The 16,577-nt window shown below is 45.2% G+C and overlaps 1 protein-coding gene across 1 annotated transcript; it reads right to left on the bottom strand.

Annotated features, from left to right (window-relative positions):
- Positions 1-6,426: 6,426 nt before the first annotated feature.
- On the bottom strand, positions 6,427-7,793 carry LOC148572946 (uncharacterized). Its single transcript, XM_088505584.1, has 2 exons — positions 6,818-7,793; positions 6,427-6,545 (listed from the first exon to the last, which is right to left on the bottom strand). The coding sequence occupies exons 1-2, from the start codon at positions 7,791-7,793 to the stop codon at positions 6,427-6,429; spliced, it is 1,095 nt and encodes a 364-aa protein (XP_088361710.1).
- Positions 7,794-16,577: the final 8,784 nt, after the last annotated feature.

Here is a 16,577-nt window from a genome sequence, read left to right as displayed (position 1 = left end):
TGTTTAGTAGGTCAGGTACCGGACGGTTCGTGTTGGAGTCCTGCAGATGGTGGGGTCTCGTCCGGTTTCGGGTAGCCGGTCAGGTAAGTGCGAGGTCCCGAGCACTTCGTGTAAAAAGGGGGGGTGCCACCTGCAAAGACACTCCGACGCTCTTGTCAGTAAATGTGCAGGCGGAAAGGGTGATATGATGTGTGACGTACCTTGGGGGAAAGGTAAATCCTTCCCCTTATATATTGTGTCAGGGGTGGGCCCTACAAGGACAGGCCCACTTTCTCTGGGACATTCTCCCACAGCCGTGAATGAGCTGTCTGGGACGCGTGTCCGGGTTGGTTGCGAGGCGCCTCACCCGTGGCCGTCCGGGTCGGGTGGCGCTCGGGTCGGGCCGACCCGTGGAGGGTTTGGGCCAGGCCGTAACAGTGCCCCCACGCGCCAGTGATAGTCGTGGGAGCTATCAGTGGCGTGTTACTTCGCGTTTCGTTCATCATCGTTAGGTCGGCCGCTCGTGGAAGGGACATGCCCCCTGCGCGCGTGTCTTTTGGTTACTGAGGCAACCGTTTGTCGCTTCGTTCCTCGTGCCGAGCATTAAATGCTCATAATGGGTTGCAAAACCCCGTGTGTAAGTACTATTTTGCCCCCAAGTCTTTCGCGCTTCCTGAGTGGCAGTTTTAAATAGTTTACCTCCCACTCTTTTTCTTTTTACGCTCCTGTTTCTTCCATTTCCTTGTTATCTCCCTCTTCTTCCCTCAGAAATTCCAGAGTGTTGTTGCAGTTTCTTCGAACATCTTCCTCTCATCCTTCCAGCTTTCGCAACAAATTCAGGTAATCCTCGGACTTCTCTCTTTTCTGCTCTGTTATTGTGTGCTTGTTGTTTGTATTTGCTTGTTCTTGCTGTCTTGTTTGGAATTTGTTGTTATATGACCTTTTGATTCTAGGTAGACGTGTTAGGGGAGGGGTACCATTCCAGGGTAGATTTTTAGGTGGCTTTCGGGATAGGTGTAGCTTTGGCCATGCTTGATCTTAATTGTTGAATAGGATAAACGTAGTTTTTGGGTTTTTCCGGGCTCCTGACCTCATAGACTAATGGAGTGGTACCCCCACTGTAGGTATGCCTCGCGTCGTCTCCCGGGCTTCCACCTCCGCGGAGAACTATGATCCCTACGCCTGGGTGACCTCAGACGTAAAGGACTCGCCGAACCAGATGGATCTGGAGGAGTTGACGGAGTTCCGGCAAGCCGGGTATCTGTGCGGGGGGACAGATGAGAAGACCAATTACGAGACCTTCGTCCCTGCGCCCAACGAGCGATTGTACGAGATTAATTTCCGTTCTCCCCGGGTCGGCGACTGGATTTGGTTTTACAAAGCCATGTTCACCCAGGTCGGCGTTCGCCTGCCGTTCTTCGATTTCCAGATGTCTCTTCTTAATCGGATATCCGTGTCGCCGTCACAACTCCATCCGAACAGCTGGGCTTCTATCCGCTGTTTCGAGATGATTTGTGAATATCTCAAACTGCCGGCGTCAGTGGATGTCTTCCTCTTCTTTTTCAACCTTACCAACCCCTCCAAACAAGGGAAAGCGAGGAAAGGGTTTTTGTCTTTCCGGTCTGCCCAAGGCCGGAGGATATTTGGCCTGTTCGAGGACTCTTATCATGGGTTCAAGGACAAATTCTTCAAAGTTTGCCCTGTTAAAGGTCGCCATCCCTTTTGGTTATCGTTAGAGGGGGAACGCCTCATCCCGACTTATTGGAGTTTCGGGGCGGGGTCTAACTCTTTCATCAAGGTGACCTACAAGGGAATGTCTCCTGTAAATAAAAGGATTGTCGATGTGTTGTTTGCTATTTTTGGAAAGAACCCCGTGAACCCCCACCTCCTCATGGGTGAACGGGAGTCCGTCAGGAATTATATTTGTGAGCTATTCTGCCTTGTGTTTTTACATTGTTTGTTGTTTATTTTGTTTTTCCCGACTTCACGACTAACGTATTTGGTTTCCTATTGTAGTGGAGATGTCTGCTTCGGTGACTGGGCTCGAAAATTTAGTCAAGACCTTCTTGGAGGATAGCGATGATGAGAAGGCTGACGAGAAGGATGCCGGAAAACCGGAGGGCCCTTCCGGGGAGAAGGAGGATCAGGCCGTGCCCACTCCCCAGGATACCGGGATGTCTGAAAAAGATCCAGCCAAGGTGCAGGCTTCCCCTATTCCCGAAGAGGCGGCCGTTGCTGGGCACTCGTCTCCTACCCATCAAGACTATGATGATGTTGAACTTATTCATACTCCTAAGAGGCGAAGGGCATCTGCCAGCCCGGAGGGAACTCTTACCGTCATGGAGCGAAATTTTGATGCTACGAATTTCATCGACTCCCATCTGATTCCTGGGATGGAGGAACATTTTCTTGGATCCGACCTGGCGGGGCAGGCGAGGTGGATGTACCGGACTCTGCTCCGGGGGGCAGTGATAGCTCGAAAGGCCGAGTTCGAGTTGTCGGGGATGCAGGCTCTCCGAAGGAAACTCGAATCTTCAGGCAAGGCGAACAATGACTTTAAGGTGCAAGTCGAGCTGCTCCAAGGTCAGTTGTCCGAGATGGGGAAGAAGCTTAAGGCTGTGGAGGAGAAAGCGACGTCTGTCGAGGAGAAATTGAAGACTTCCGATGAGTCGGTGGCCCGTCTAGCCGAGCGGGAGATGACCCTAAAGATCCAGCTGAACGCTGCTCAGGGTCGGGTGGCGGTCCTGGAGAAGGAGCGCGATCAGGCCGTTGCATCGGCTAAAGCTGCTAGGGCCGAGGTCGAAGAGCTCAAGAGAAAGCACAAAGCGACCAAGGAGCAAGGGAAGAACGCAATCTTCATGACTGAGGGTGCTCTGAAGGCTCAAGTGAAGGTCGTGGCCCCTGACTTCGATACGTCGGCTATCGGGGTCTTCAAAATGATCCAAGACGGCAAGATTGTTGACATGCCTCGGAAATGATTTCTTGTAACTTTGGTTTGGTATGGATTTGTTGAACATTTCGTTGTGACTTCTTAACTTTATGCTTAATTGGTCGCTTGATCGACTTATCATTACTATCGTTTATCTTGCTTGGTGTTTTGTTTTCGTTACCGTCTTTTTGGGGCGGACTTATTGCTTGTGTCCGTTTTGCCGTTTGTGTTGGTAACCCGATTGGAACCGTTGTGGTTTTATTTTTGAAACCATTGTGGTCTTATTATCGCGGCCGTTCGATATGGCTATGGTTCCGTTGGCTTCTCGGGATGATCAATCCCGGGTTGCCGTTTATGAGCACGATCTCGCGGGGTACGCGTTGGAAGATAATAGATGGAAGAATTTGGACAAGTAAGAATTAGTCGTTAGCTAGACAAGTTCATGAACACAGTAGGCATTTGATAAAAGTAAATAATTGGGAATTAACATTTGATTAAAGTGAACCTCTACCCAGTTTATCAGGCCGCTTGGTCGGTGGACCCAAGCTACGAATAGAACCTCCTCAGGTTACCTGCGTTCCATGTTCTTGGGATCTCTCTGCCGTCGAGTCTTTCCAGCTTGTAGGCGCCTTTACCGAGCACTTCTTTGATTCTGTAGGGACCTTCCAAATTTGCTGCCAGTTTTCCTTCTCCTGGGGTCGGTAAACCGACGTCGTTGCGTCGCAGGACGAGGTCTCCTTCCTCAAAATCCCTCCTGAGGACTTTGGTGTTGTAGCGCAGAGCTATTCTTTGTTTTAGTGCTGTTTCTGACAAGTGGGCCATCTCTTTGGTCTCTTCCACCAGGTCCTTTTCCACCGCTTCGTCTACTCCTACGAGAAGTAACCGTGGACTCGGTTCGCCAATTTCCACAGGTATCATTGCGTCGACCCCGTACGTTAGGCGAAAAGGGGTTTCCCCGGTGGAGCTTTGCTCGGTTGTCCGGTAGGACCAGAGGACCGAAGCGAGCTCGTCGGCCCATGCGCCTTTCTTGTTGTCTAAGCGCTTCTTGAGGCCTAGTAGGATGACTTTATTTGTGGACTCCACTTGTCCGTTCGTCTGGGGGTGTTCTACTGAGGAAAACTTTTGTTTTATCCCCAGGCCGGTGAGGAATTCCGTGAACTTCTTGTCAGTGAACTGCGTCCCATTATCCGAAATTACGACCTCCGGGATACCGAAACGGGTTATCACCTGTCTCCACATGAACTTCCTGCAATTGGATGAGGATATGCTGGCTAGTGGTTCAGCCTCTATCCATTTGGTGTAGTAGTCGATGGCGACTATGAGATATTTAACTTGTCCTGGGCCAACCGGGAAAGGCCCTAAGAGGTCGACTCCCCATTGAGCGAAAGGTCGTGTAGACGTCAGTAGGCTCAGCTCGGAGGCTGGCGCTTTGTGGAAGTTGGAATTTTCTTGACACTTTACGCATTTTCTGACGAATTCTTTGGAGTCTCTCATCATTGATGGCCAGTAATATCCAGCTCGGATGAGCTTCCTTGCTAGGGCTTTGCCCCCGATGTAGTGGCCGCAGCATCCCTCGTGGACTTCTCTAAGTACATAGTCCGTCTGGTCGGGGTGTAAGCACTTCAATAGGGGTTGACTGAGCCCCTTTCTGAACAGTTGTCCTTGTATGATTGCATATTTGGAAGCCTCCCTTCTCAACGTTTTGGTCGCTTTCTCATCATCAGGCAGCTTGCCATGTTCTAGGAAGTTTGTGATGGGGTCCAGCCAGGAGGGGCTTGACTCCATCAAATGGAGGGCAACCGTCGGTTCCTTCACCATGCCCTGGATGAGAGACCGGTTGCCCGCTCCCGGCTTCGTGCTTGCTAATTTAGATAGGAGGTCTGCCCGTGTGTTCCTTTCTCTTGGAATGTGTTGGACCGTGACCTCTTGGAACTGCCTGGTCAATTCTCTAACCTTTTCCAAATACTTTTGCAGGAGGGGGTCCCTGGCTTGATAGCTTCCGTTTACTTGCGAGGTGACGACCTGTGAATCGCTGCACACTTCCAGCCTTGTTACCCCGACTTCTTGGGCTAGGGTTAGTCCACCTAAGAGGGCTTCGTATTCCGCTTGATTGTTCGACACCGAAAATTCGAACTTGGTCGATTGCTCGTAAATGACTCCCGCCGGGCTCTCTAAGATGACCCCGGCTCCCCCGGACGTCTGGTTGGAGGCCCCGTCTATGTGGAGCCTCTACCGTGTGCCCATTTCCTCGTGGGGATCACCCGTTACCTCTACCAAGAAATCAGCCATCGCCTGCGCCTTGATTGCATGTTGGGGGCTCATACTGCAAGTCATATTGGGAGAGCTCGATGGCCCAGGTCATCATCCTTCTAGCCAAATCAGGTTTTTGGAGTACTTGGCGAATTGCTTGGTCCGTTCTCACGACTACACGGTGGCCCTGGAAGTACTACCTCAACCTTCGGGAGGAGGTTAGGAGTGTCAGCGCCAGCTTTTCCAGTTTGCTGTACCTCAGCTCTGCTCCTTGTAGAGCTCTGCTTACGAAGTAAATCGGTTGCTGAGCCTTCCCTTCTTCTCGTACGAGCACTGCTGCAAGCGCTTCTTCTGTTACTGCTAGGTAGAGGTAGAGTGACTCTCCGGCCTTGGGCTTCCCGAGCACCAGAGGTGCTGCTAGGATCTCCTTGAAGTGGTTGAATTCTTCCTCACACGCTGGGGTCCATTCGAATGCTATCCCCTTTTTCATCAGATTGAAGAAGGGCAGAGCTTTTGCTGCCGATGCGCCGAGAAAACGGGATAATACAGTCAGCCTTCCTGCCAATCGTTGGACGTCTTTGATACAACCCGGGCTCTTCATCTGAAGAATTGCTTGGCACTTCTCAGGGTTGGCTTCTACTCCTCTTTGGGTGATCATGAACCCTAAGAACTTCCCAGCCTCCATGGCAAAGGCACATTTGAGCGGGTTGAGCCTCATGCCGTGTTGCCGGAGGGACGCGAACACGCCCCCCAGGTCGCTTAGGAGTTCGTCGGGCCGTGTGGTTTTCGCGAGGATGTCGTCCACGTAGACTTCTACTGTCTTGCCTATGAGCTTGCTGAATATCTTGTTCATCAGTCTCTGGTACGTGGCGCTAGCGTTTTTCAAACCAAATGGCATTACCTTGTAGCAATAGATCCCTCCCGGCGTTATGAACGCTGTTTTGTCCTCGTCGGGTCGGTGCATCGGTATCTGATTGTACCCGGAGTAGGCGTCCATGAAGCTCAGATATCGGTACCCCGCCGCCGCGTCGACGAGCGCGTCAATATTGGGAAGGGGATAGCAGTGCTTGAGACATACCTTGTTGAGGTCGGAATAGTCTACACACATTCTCCACCTCCCATTGTGTTTTTTCACCAAGACCACGTTCGATAGCCAAGTCGAGTAGTCCAATTCTCGGATGAACCCTGCTTCCAGGAGGCTGGCCGTCTACCTGGCCACCTCCTCTGCCCTTTCCTGCGACATCTTCCTCCTCCTCTGGGCCACTGGCTTAGCCTCCGGCTTGACGGCCAGATAGTGTGACATGAGCTGGGGATCTATCCCTGGCATATCGGCTGGCGTCCAAGCGAAGAGGTCGGCATTGGCTCTGATCATCTCCATCAAAGGTTCCTTTAATTCATGGGGGAGATTTCTATTTATGAATGTGAACTTCTCCTCCCCGTCACCGACCCTAAATTTTTCCAATTCCCCCTCTGGCTCGGGCCTGGGTTTGTCGTCTATTCTGGCATCCAGGTCGGCAAGGAAAACCCCTGATGCTTCTTTGGACTTTTTCCTGAGAGAGAGGCTGGCGTGGTCGCAAGCGACTGCCGTTTCCAAGTCCCCTCTGATGGATCCTACGGATCCGTCATCAGTAATAAACTTCATTACGAGCAGCTTCGTACTAATCGCTGCCCCAAGGTCGTTGATGGTTTTTCTCCCCAGGATGATGTTGTAGGCTGTGGAGTCCCGCAGGACTACAAAATCGGCCATTACTGTCCTTCGCCTCTGTCCTTGTCCCAAGGAGGTCGGGAGGGAGATGATCCCATCCGGCTTGATGAAGTGGTCTCCCAACCCTACCACACCATGCTGGTGGGTCACTAGGTCAGCATCACGCAGTCCCAAGGCATCAAAAACGTTGCGAAACATGATGTTCGAGTCCGCCCCCGTATCCACTAGGATCCGTTTGACGAGGCCGGTTCCGACTCTGGCCGTGATGACCATGGGGGGACTTTCCGGTACCTCGTCGAACCATTGGTCCTCAGGGCCGAAGGAGATGGATGGGAGTCCCCGGGAACTTCGCGCGGATGAGGAGGAGACTGCCAGGACTTTGGTGTCTTTCTTCTGTGCCGATCTCGACCTCGGGGCGGAATTTCTCGCTGTTACGACGTTCACCACCGTGAGACCGCGGTCGTCCCCCTCTGGTTCTTGGCGTCGTCTTGTCACCCGGGATCTGTCCTCGCCCTCGTGATCGCGATTCCGTCTCCTCGGCTCCCTTATGAGGTGGGAGAATTCGGCAAGCTTTCTGTCCCTGATTGCTTGCTCCAGGGCATCCTTCAGGTCGAAACAATCTTGGGTTTTGTGTCCGTATCCCTTGTGATATTCGCAGTAAAGGCTTTTGTTTTCCCCCGTTCTGTCCTTCAGAGGTCGGGGTCTCGACAGTATCCCCTTCTCGGCTATCTGTTGATAAACTTCCGTGATTGGTGCCGTGATGGGGGGTGTAGTTGGTGAATTTCCCGACTCGGGAAAATGGCTTTGGCGTCTTACTCGGACTGCCGTCCCTGGCGTGTTCCTTTTGTCTTTCTCCACCCTCGTAGTGGCGGGTTTGGTTGTAGGGGGGTTGTCGTTTATTGGCAGCCACGACCCGGCTGACTTCTTCATCGTTAATATACTCCTTACCGATGCATTAGATCTCCTGCATCGTCCATACTGGCTTTGTGGTAAGGTGCTTCCTGAAGTCCTCGTTCAGGAGCCCGTTCGTCAAGCACAAGCTCGCCACCGAGTCCGTCAACCCGTCGATTTCCAAGCATTCATCGTTGAAACGATCTAGGTATTTCCTGGTCGGCTCCCCGGCTCTCTGGGTCACCCCCAGCAAATTGATCGGGTGCTTGGCTTTGGCGATCCTGGTCGTGAACTGAGCCAGGAAGGCATGGCTGATGTCTGAGAAGTGGGTTACCGAGCCCTGCGGGAGGTTATTGAACCACCGTATTGCAGGTCCCGCCAGGGTGACCGGGAAAGCGCGGCACCTTACCTCGTCTCCCACTCCTTCTAGGTTCATCCTGGCCTCAAAGGCCGTGAGGTGTTCCAGCGGGTCTTGCGTTCCATCGTACCTCATGTCCGTTGGCTTGTCAAAGTGTTTTGGCAGCCAGACCTCGAGTATGGAACAGTGGAATGGGGTCGCTCCCATTATTACAGGTCCTCGTGTTCCCGTCGTTCTTCCCTCGTCGTTCTCCCGACGAGTGTCCTCATCCCTGCGGTTCGTGGTACGCCGCCTGTCACGTCTGGCGTAAATGACGGGGTCGTGACGTCTTCTCGCGTGCCCTCTCTCCCCGGTGCTTTTGGACTCAGCTTGGGGGCTAGGCGTGCGTCTGGAGCGACTCCTGGAGCGAGAGCGGGAGTGACTCTGCTCTGGGGTGTGTTGGTCGCGTTCCCTATCTGCTAGCCGGCGTTCCAAGTCTTGCATTCTATGGCGTAGCTCTTGCATTATTCTGGCGTGGTTGTCGCCAGTCCCCCAAAGGGGCGTCTCTCGTGTGACTGTGTTGCGTTCCTCGGAGGCGACCTTGGATGTTGTCGGGTTTCCGTCGCGGCGGCGTCGCCTCCGGTTGCGGCGGCGTCGCCTCCGGGCACGGCCTTGCAGCCTGTCCCAGTTTGGACTAGCACGAAGTCCATGGACGAGTCCCCACAGACGGCGCCAATGTTCGGTAGGTCAGGTACCGGACGGTTCGTGTTGGAGTCCTGCAGATGGTGGGGTCTCATCCGGTTTCGGGCAGCCGGTCAGGTAAGCGCGAGGTCTCGAGCACTTCGTGTAAAAAGGGGGGGTGCCACCTGCAAAGATACTCCGACGCTCTTGTCAGTAAATGTGCAGGCGGAAAGGGTGATATGATGTGTGACGTACCTTGGGGGAAGGGTAAATCCTTCCCCTTATATATTGTGTCAGGGGTGGGCCCTACAAGGACAGGCCCACTTTCTCTGGGACGTTCTCCCACAGCCGTGAATGAGCTGTCTGGGACGCGTGTCCGGGTTGGTTGCGGGGCGCCTCACCCGTGGCCGTCCGGGTCGGGTGGCGCTCGGGTCGGGCCGACCCGTGGAGGGTTTGGGCCAGGCCGTAACAAAAACAATTCAAAAAATAAAAAAAAAACTTCAAAACTTATGAAAAAAAAAATCAAAGCTAAATTATACTTTTTATCTTTGAAATTTGACACAAATTTTAAAAATACCCTTAAGTTTTATTTTGTTTCAATTTTGTTCTAAAAGTTTTCGATTTGCATCAAATATACTCCTGACGACTAATTTTTCAAGAAATTTAAGAGAAATTCAACAACAATTTCATAAGAACAACTCTCAACACAAGAAAATTAAGGATAATTTTCATGTATTATTGTTAATTTGGTCTTAAATTTTTTGAAAATTTAGCCATCGAGGATATATTTGATACAAATCGAAAACTTTTTTGACAAAATTGAAATAAAATAAAACTTAGGAGTATTTTTTAAACTTTTGCTAAACTTCTGGAACAAAAAGTATACTTTACCTAAAAATCAATAACCCATATAAAACAGAATCATTCATTTGCACGAAAAGAAACATTTAAAACCCTATAAAAGAAACATCCGAAAAAATAGTCAAAGAAAAAAAAATAGAAATAAAATACACACAAGCGGCGTTACTTTGTCTATGAAGTCTTTGCAATAGCGACTGCTTCGTTCGACAACCTGGAGCGTCGACAACGGTGCTGGCAGGAAGATCGGCGACACAGCAATACGCATTTCACAGGGAGAGACCAATCGCGCCAAGGATTTGTTGCACGTAGAGATGCGTGTCGCGACGATGAGAAATCGACGTTGGGATGACGACAATGCGGCCCAACGCACTCCACGACAATCTCAGACAGCGGAAACTTACGCTAAGCAAAGCTCGACGTCAACGATCTGAATGCGTGACTCACGACAATGAGGATGCCATGCAGGTCAGTTCGGCGTGACGCACAGAGGATTGCGGCAAAGGTCACTTCGACAGCACAACAGACGGTTGGACTTGAAGGATCGACGACGCAATGAGAGAGTTCTTCACATTGACGAAGCGGTTACACGATGATATTAAGTGGAAGGTGACGTTGCAGTAATCTTAATTTTGTAATGCTAATCCTAATTATTTATAATCTTATTTTTTAAAAATTTAAAATCTTTTTTTAAATTGTTCAAGTTGGCTGATAATATAATTGGTCCATAAAAATTGATTTCCAATATATTTAAAAAAAGGTTATTTTAAAAAAGAAATGAATAGTTTAATGAAAATATTTATTTGTCTTAAATTGAAATAAAAAAAAATTCAGAGATTGATATAATATATATATTTTATTAAAAATAGAGAGACTCGAACCCACAATTTCTAAGTGAGTATGAAAAGGTTGTGTCATTTAAGTTATAATTCGTTGGCTATTTTTACCAAAAATAAAAAAATTCGAACCTATAAGACTATAACTTCTTAAGTAAGTATAGAAAAACTATGTCATTTTAGTTATAACTTATTGACTTATATTTTTTTATATCTAGGATGCAATTATTTTTAAGATAACCCACATCTAGGAACATATGAGATGTGTTTAATATGTCAAACGAGTCAGTCAAAATTCCAGTGTATCTAAAATCAAAGTATTAAAATTCTTTTCATATCATCATTGCATTGAGATAAATATATATATTTATCTTGTACCTAATATATTCAAGATGTACTTCAGGATTTAAATTAGAAAATATTTTAGAAATTAGACATATTGATAAATAAGAGATTTATTTTATTTATATATATAAAAAATCTGTCCTTAGCACCATGCACCTTGCCTTAAACGGACAAAGTACTAAACTGGGGCCTATCCATATTTAGGTAATGACAGGTACCATTCTCTAATAATGCTTCGTACACCTAGTTGGCCAGGCAGCCTAACAAGCAGTAACTCTGCCTTCAAATAATCACTTTACTGCCTTATTATGAAGAAAAATTGGAGTATTAATGTTGTTTGGTTGTATTCCTAATAGCCCTTTCAAAATCAGTTTTAGTAAAGTACAGAAAAATATATACGAATTTACTTTTCTTTTTCATTAAAATAACTTAAAAAAAATGTCACCATTATTTCTATTTCATGGTATACAATCCACAAGAGTGTAGGATTTAGGATCTGTCACAAATTCGCAATCAGTCTCTCTTTCAAGGCATACAAAATGATTTCAAAAGTAATGGTGCACATGCACGGATTGCAGGCATTCATTAATGGGATAATAATTGTCGACCAAAGTCCCTCTTTTTTTGGGAAGGAAATGTAAATGAGTATTTTGCAAGGTTCGGTCTCATAAACTATTTTAATTACTGTTTTATTGATTTATTAATTCAATTAATTCAATCATATTTTAATTAAAATAATTATTTTACAATAAAATAATAAATAAAATATAAATAAATATATTAAAATATAATTATAATTTAATATAAATTTTAAATATTATTTAAATTAAAATATTATATATATATTAATCACAATGTTCTTATTCAAATATAAATTTAAAAATGTCAAGAAGCAATAGCTCAAATGGCATAGTCTTCCCATATTCAATTAAGAGGTTGCGGGTTTGAGTCTCCATATCTTACCTAAAATTTTGTTAAGCCCTCTTTTTCACAAATGGTGTGCACTAAGCATCAACATGGATAGCCAAACTACTTTATAAAAGTTAAAAAGATGAATCATCAAACAACTAGAGGCTATTTTTTTACCTGAATATTTTATACATAATGAGAACAAGTGTAATACTGAACTAATTAAAAAAATTACGTGTTAAGATGAAGCAATAATTTGATCAACGTGTAAATTTGTTAAAATGCCTCTGGTTTAGTTTGTTATTGTCTTATACATATATAGGTTTGTTGGTCCAATTATAATTAGTTAGTGATTAATTTTAGAGAGTTTGTTAAAATCTTGCGTGAATCTTGTGGTTTAATTTCTCTTATATAAAGCTTATCAAGTTATTATTGAACTTAAGCGTGATTCACATTTTCAATACAATTCTTCTACGTTTTTGATTCATGCTCTCTCTTCTAAAGTACCTTCACTCTCTAATTCTCATTATGGTATCATAGAGCCACTGATTCTGCATCCATGGCCAATGCTATTATTCCTTTCCAATCTTCTTCAAACACTTTCTCCTATCCAATCTTAGACAAGCTTGATGAGAACATCCATTGTATCTGGCAGCAGTTAGCTTTACATGTCATTAGTGAAAATAGTTTAGGAGATCACCTGATTGAAGCAAAGATTCCAGCACAATTTGATAGTGAAGCATTGAAACAAGCTGGTACAGAATATGAGCAATACAAATCATGGAAGCTCAAGGATCATCAATTGATGACATGGTTACTCACCTCCTTTGATCCCTCATTCAAGAACAGAATGCTTGATTTCCACTTTGCTTAAGTTTGGAATAAAATCAATGATTATTTCTTCCAGATCTCGAAGATAAGGATTCAGCAACTGAAGGCCTAACTCAAGAACGTCAAGATGCATGGATTAACCACTACAGAATATCTTCAAAGAATCCGCAAGGTAGTTGATGCACTCACTGGTATCAGACATCTTTTTTCATTAGATGAGCATATCACTGTTATTACCGATGGCGTTAGTGAAGAGTATGTCATGTACATATCATCAATCATGACAAGATCTAGTGCAATTTCACTAATTGAGGCAGAAGGCTTGCTTTTGGCACATGAGAATATGTATGAAAGGTTTAGAAAATCTCAACTTGGCCCTCTTGTGCAAGCTAATTTTACAAATCCTACTCAAATCGGAAGAGAAATTTTTCGTAGAACTTCACAGCCAAAATAAGGTTGCGGATCAAGATTCTTCAGAGGTGGATGAAATTCAAATCAAGACTCGCGCCCTCAATGCCAAGTTTGTGGCAAACATGGTCACATTGCTCTTTCATGTTTTCACAGATTTGATCAAGCATTTCAAGCCAATTCGGGTCCCTCTGCCACCTCTCAATCTTTATCAATCCTGCCACCATCTTCTACCTTCCACAATCCTCGAGCTTACCTTGCCACTCCTGCATCTCTCTCAGATTTTGCTTGGTTCCCTGACACTGGTGCAAGTCATCATGTGACAGCCGATTCATCAAATTTCTTAACAATATCGGAATATAATGGTCCTGATCAAATCCTCTTGGGTAATGGTTCAGGTACCAAGATTTCTAATGTTGGTTCATCTTTTTTTGTTTCTTTAGATAATCATGATGCATTTATTTAAATAACCTATTGCATGCTCCTGATATAGTCCAAAATCTTGTTAGTGTTAGAAAGTTTGCAGCTGATAATTGTAAGAACCGCGACTAATCAACCAGTTAATTAAGTGATTAATTGCCCAAATTAGATTCCAAAAAGTTAGAAAGAGAATTTGTGGGTTTAAAGTTGATTTTTGGACTCAGTGGATTTTTCTGAGTCAGAAAATGTGCTTTCTGCAAAAAACCGTAAAAAACTGCGAACCGGCAGTTGAACCGGCTGAACCAGTTCAAGTCTGCCCGGTAGCGCATGAGAAAAAGTGAAAACCGGTGAAAATCTTAGAAAAATATTAGAAATGGAAAATTGGGCGTTAATTTTAAAGGTTTAGCCCGAAGTTAGGCCAAACGGGCTAAAAACGCTAACGGGTTAGACCGGGCCCAAGTTGGGCCCAAGCCCAACATATAAAAAGCTCTTAAGTGAATCCATTTTCAGCACAACACATAATCAAACACTACACTTGCATGCTGAAAAGGGGGAAGAAGAGAAACCCCATGGTTATATTTATCTCAAATTTCCAAAGCTCATATCTTGAGCTAGAGAGCTCCGATCGCCGCACTGTTTACGGCTACGCGTTCCTTGTGAAGAGCTCTACAAAATCCATATAAGAAACTGGTAAGAAAAGCTCGAATACCCCTCAGTTTTTCTCCTCAAAATTTTGGGTTTATAGGGTTTTTTATTAAATGAGTTTTGTAATTTTGGATGTTTAGGTTTGCTCTAATCCTTGCTTAGCCTTGGATTCTTGCTAGTAAATTTGTTGGAGAAGGTAAGAGCTACTAAACCCTTGTGAATTTATATTTAATTTGAACCCTAGGTTGATTTGAGGTGATTTATACGTATATAGTTTGATTATTGTGGCTTTGGAAGCTCTTGGAACTTAATTGTGCTTATTGTAGTGGAAGTGAAAGCTTGGAATTTGGTTAAAAGATATTTGGTGATCAATTTGAGTTTTGGTGCATAAAGGAAATCGGCCAAAGTATGGTTTCGGTTTCCTCTATGTAGTATATAATATTCATGGACACATAGACTAGTGACCAATAAGATAGGTTGAACTAAAATGATGGTTGGTGTGTTAAATGTTGATGAATTGATAAATGTTGGGTTGATTTGTGATTAATTTTAATGATATGATGTTGTTGAATGATTGTATGGATTGGAAGTTGGTTCCTTATGATAATTATAGTGTTGTGATTTATGAAATGGTGGGTTTGATGGTGATTTTGATCATAAGTGATATAGTTGATGTTGGAATTGGGAGTAATGAAATGAGAAGGAGAATGTGGTAAGGTTGGTGTATTATGGTATAACTAGTACATTTTGATGAAAAGTGGTATTTTGAATGGCTTGATGTGATTTGGTATGGGTATGGTAATAAATTTTGGAATTTGTGAAGTTTGGTAAAATTGGGTTTTTGATGAACTTTGTACGATCTTAACTTCTGCCTCGTTTTTCAAAACTGATTGAAATTTGTTTAGAATTAAAGATCTTTGAAAACTCTTTAAATCGATATAAAATTTGTGAAAATTAGAATTTTGTAGAGGAAGTTATGATCCTTCAAAATTGGTGTTAAAAATCTGAAATTCTGAAAAGTTGCAGAATTTCATGATTTCTAATATGTGCGGGCGCACACCCTCGTGCGGACGCACACCCTGCAAATATTTTGATCTATGCGGACGCACACACTTGTGCGGACACACAGGTAGGGAAATACATTCTGTTTGCAGTGCCAGCACGGCTTGTGCGCGCACATATCCAAGGAAAAATTTCAACCTGTGCGGACGCACACGTCGGGAAGGTCAGTCTGTTGGGGCGCTGGCACAGGTTGTGCGAGTGAACAGATTTTAAAAATTTTGTCTTCTGTGCAAACGCACACTCCTGTGCGTACGCACACATCTTAAAATCTCCTGGGCGTGCGCACGCACACACCCCTGTGCGGCCGCACACGTCCTGTTTCTTAAATTTTTCTTGTTTTTTAACTATTCTACCTTCTCAACAAGGTTGTAAACTTCTAAAACACCATTTTAAGACTTATGGGATTAATATTGAGTGTTAGAACATGTGATGTAACTTAAGGGTTCTAGAACATGGTTTTATGATAAATTAGAAAACGGAGGCCTAAGTTTTTGGCGTGCTGAGAATGATTTGACGTTGGGTGGAGGATAAGTGATATATGAGATAAGGAATGATGAACTTTTGACATTGGAAATTGAGTTATGAATGGACAGTGGTTGAGATGAGTCGAGGACTCGGATTGAGACGATGGATCTCTGTATATTGAAAATGTTTTCTGAAAACCACTGAAATAATGTTTTTACTGAGATTATGAGACGCTATGCGCCTGGCAGGGACGGCGGTTGGATCCCACCTGTCGAAGTAGTAGCGGCGGTGTAAGGGCGGTGGTTCATCCTGCTTGTGTTGAGATGTGAGGTCTGAGGCAAGAGTATCCCGCTCGCATCCCTTCCGATCTATAGGCGAGCAGGCGCCGGTACCTGGACAGTGATCCAGGCACTATATCTCGAGGGTTCCCATATGAGAAATCCAAAGGGCGACGTCTCCATGGAGATGTGTCGGGTTGGTAGTTGAACCGACAATGTGATATCATAGCCAGTAGGGCAGGCATTCATCATATGCATTTCCTATCTGTTTGTTTTCTTTGCCGACTTGTAATTATATGCCTAATTGAATAACATGTCTAATTGCTTACTTGATCTACTTGCCTTGTATGCTTTTACTTGTGAATTACTTGCATTGTTATTAATTGTGTTTTCTACTGGGATTGAGGAGTTTCGGAAGGCGGTGACGATGGGATCGCATGGAGGATAGGATATGAAGCTTAGGATTATCTTTGGCGTCCCGGGGTCTTATATCCTACATCACTGGGCACTGTTACCATACTGAGAACCTTCGGTTCTCATACCATATCTTTGTTGTGTTTTTCAGATGCAGGTCGCAACCTATCTCGGTGAGTTACTTGGGATGGTGACAGAAGTGGAGGATCCTGGATTATTTTGGAGTCTTTTGGTTTATTATGTTTATACATCTCTCCTTTTGTACTTTGTCTTTTCCTAGAAGCCTGTATTATGAGAGAAAAACTTGTATAAGTTGTTTTTAAACTGTCAGGTT

Source organism: Arachis ipaensis, chromosome B2 (genome assembly GCF_059453495.1).
Source record: "Arachis ipaensis isolate K30076 ecotype BB chromosome B2, ASM5945349v1, whole genome shotgun sequence".
In the NCBI taxonomy this organism is placed as follows: Eukaryota; Viridiplantae; Streptophyta; class Magnoliopsida; order Fabales; family Fabaceae; genus Arachis; species Arachis ipaensis.
This window is presented reverse-complemented; position numbering and strand designations above follow the sequence as displayed.

Excerpts from the sequence above, each read along its gene's own strand:
- LOC148572946 (XM_088505584.1), bottom strand. The coding sequence starts at position 7,793 with ATGAAGAAGTCAGCCGGGTCGTGGCTGCCAATAAACGACAACCCCCCT. Across the intron at positions 6,546-6,817 it reads CGACCTTGGGGCAGCGATTA|GAACCTTTGATGGAGATGAT; the intron begins GTACGAAGCTGC and ends CATGAATTAAAG.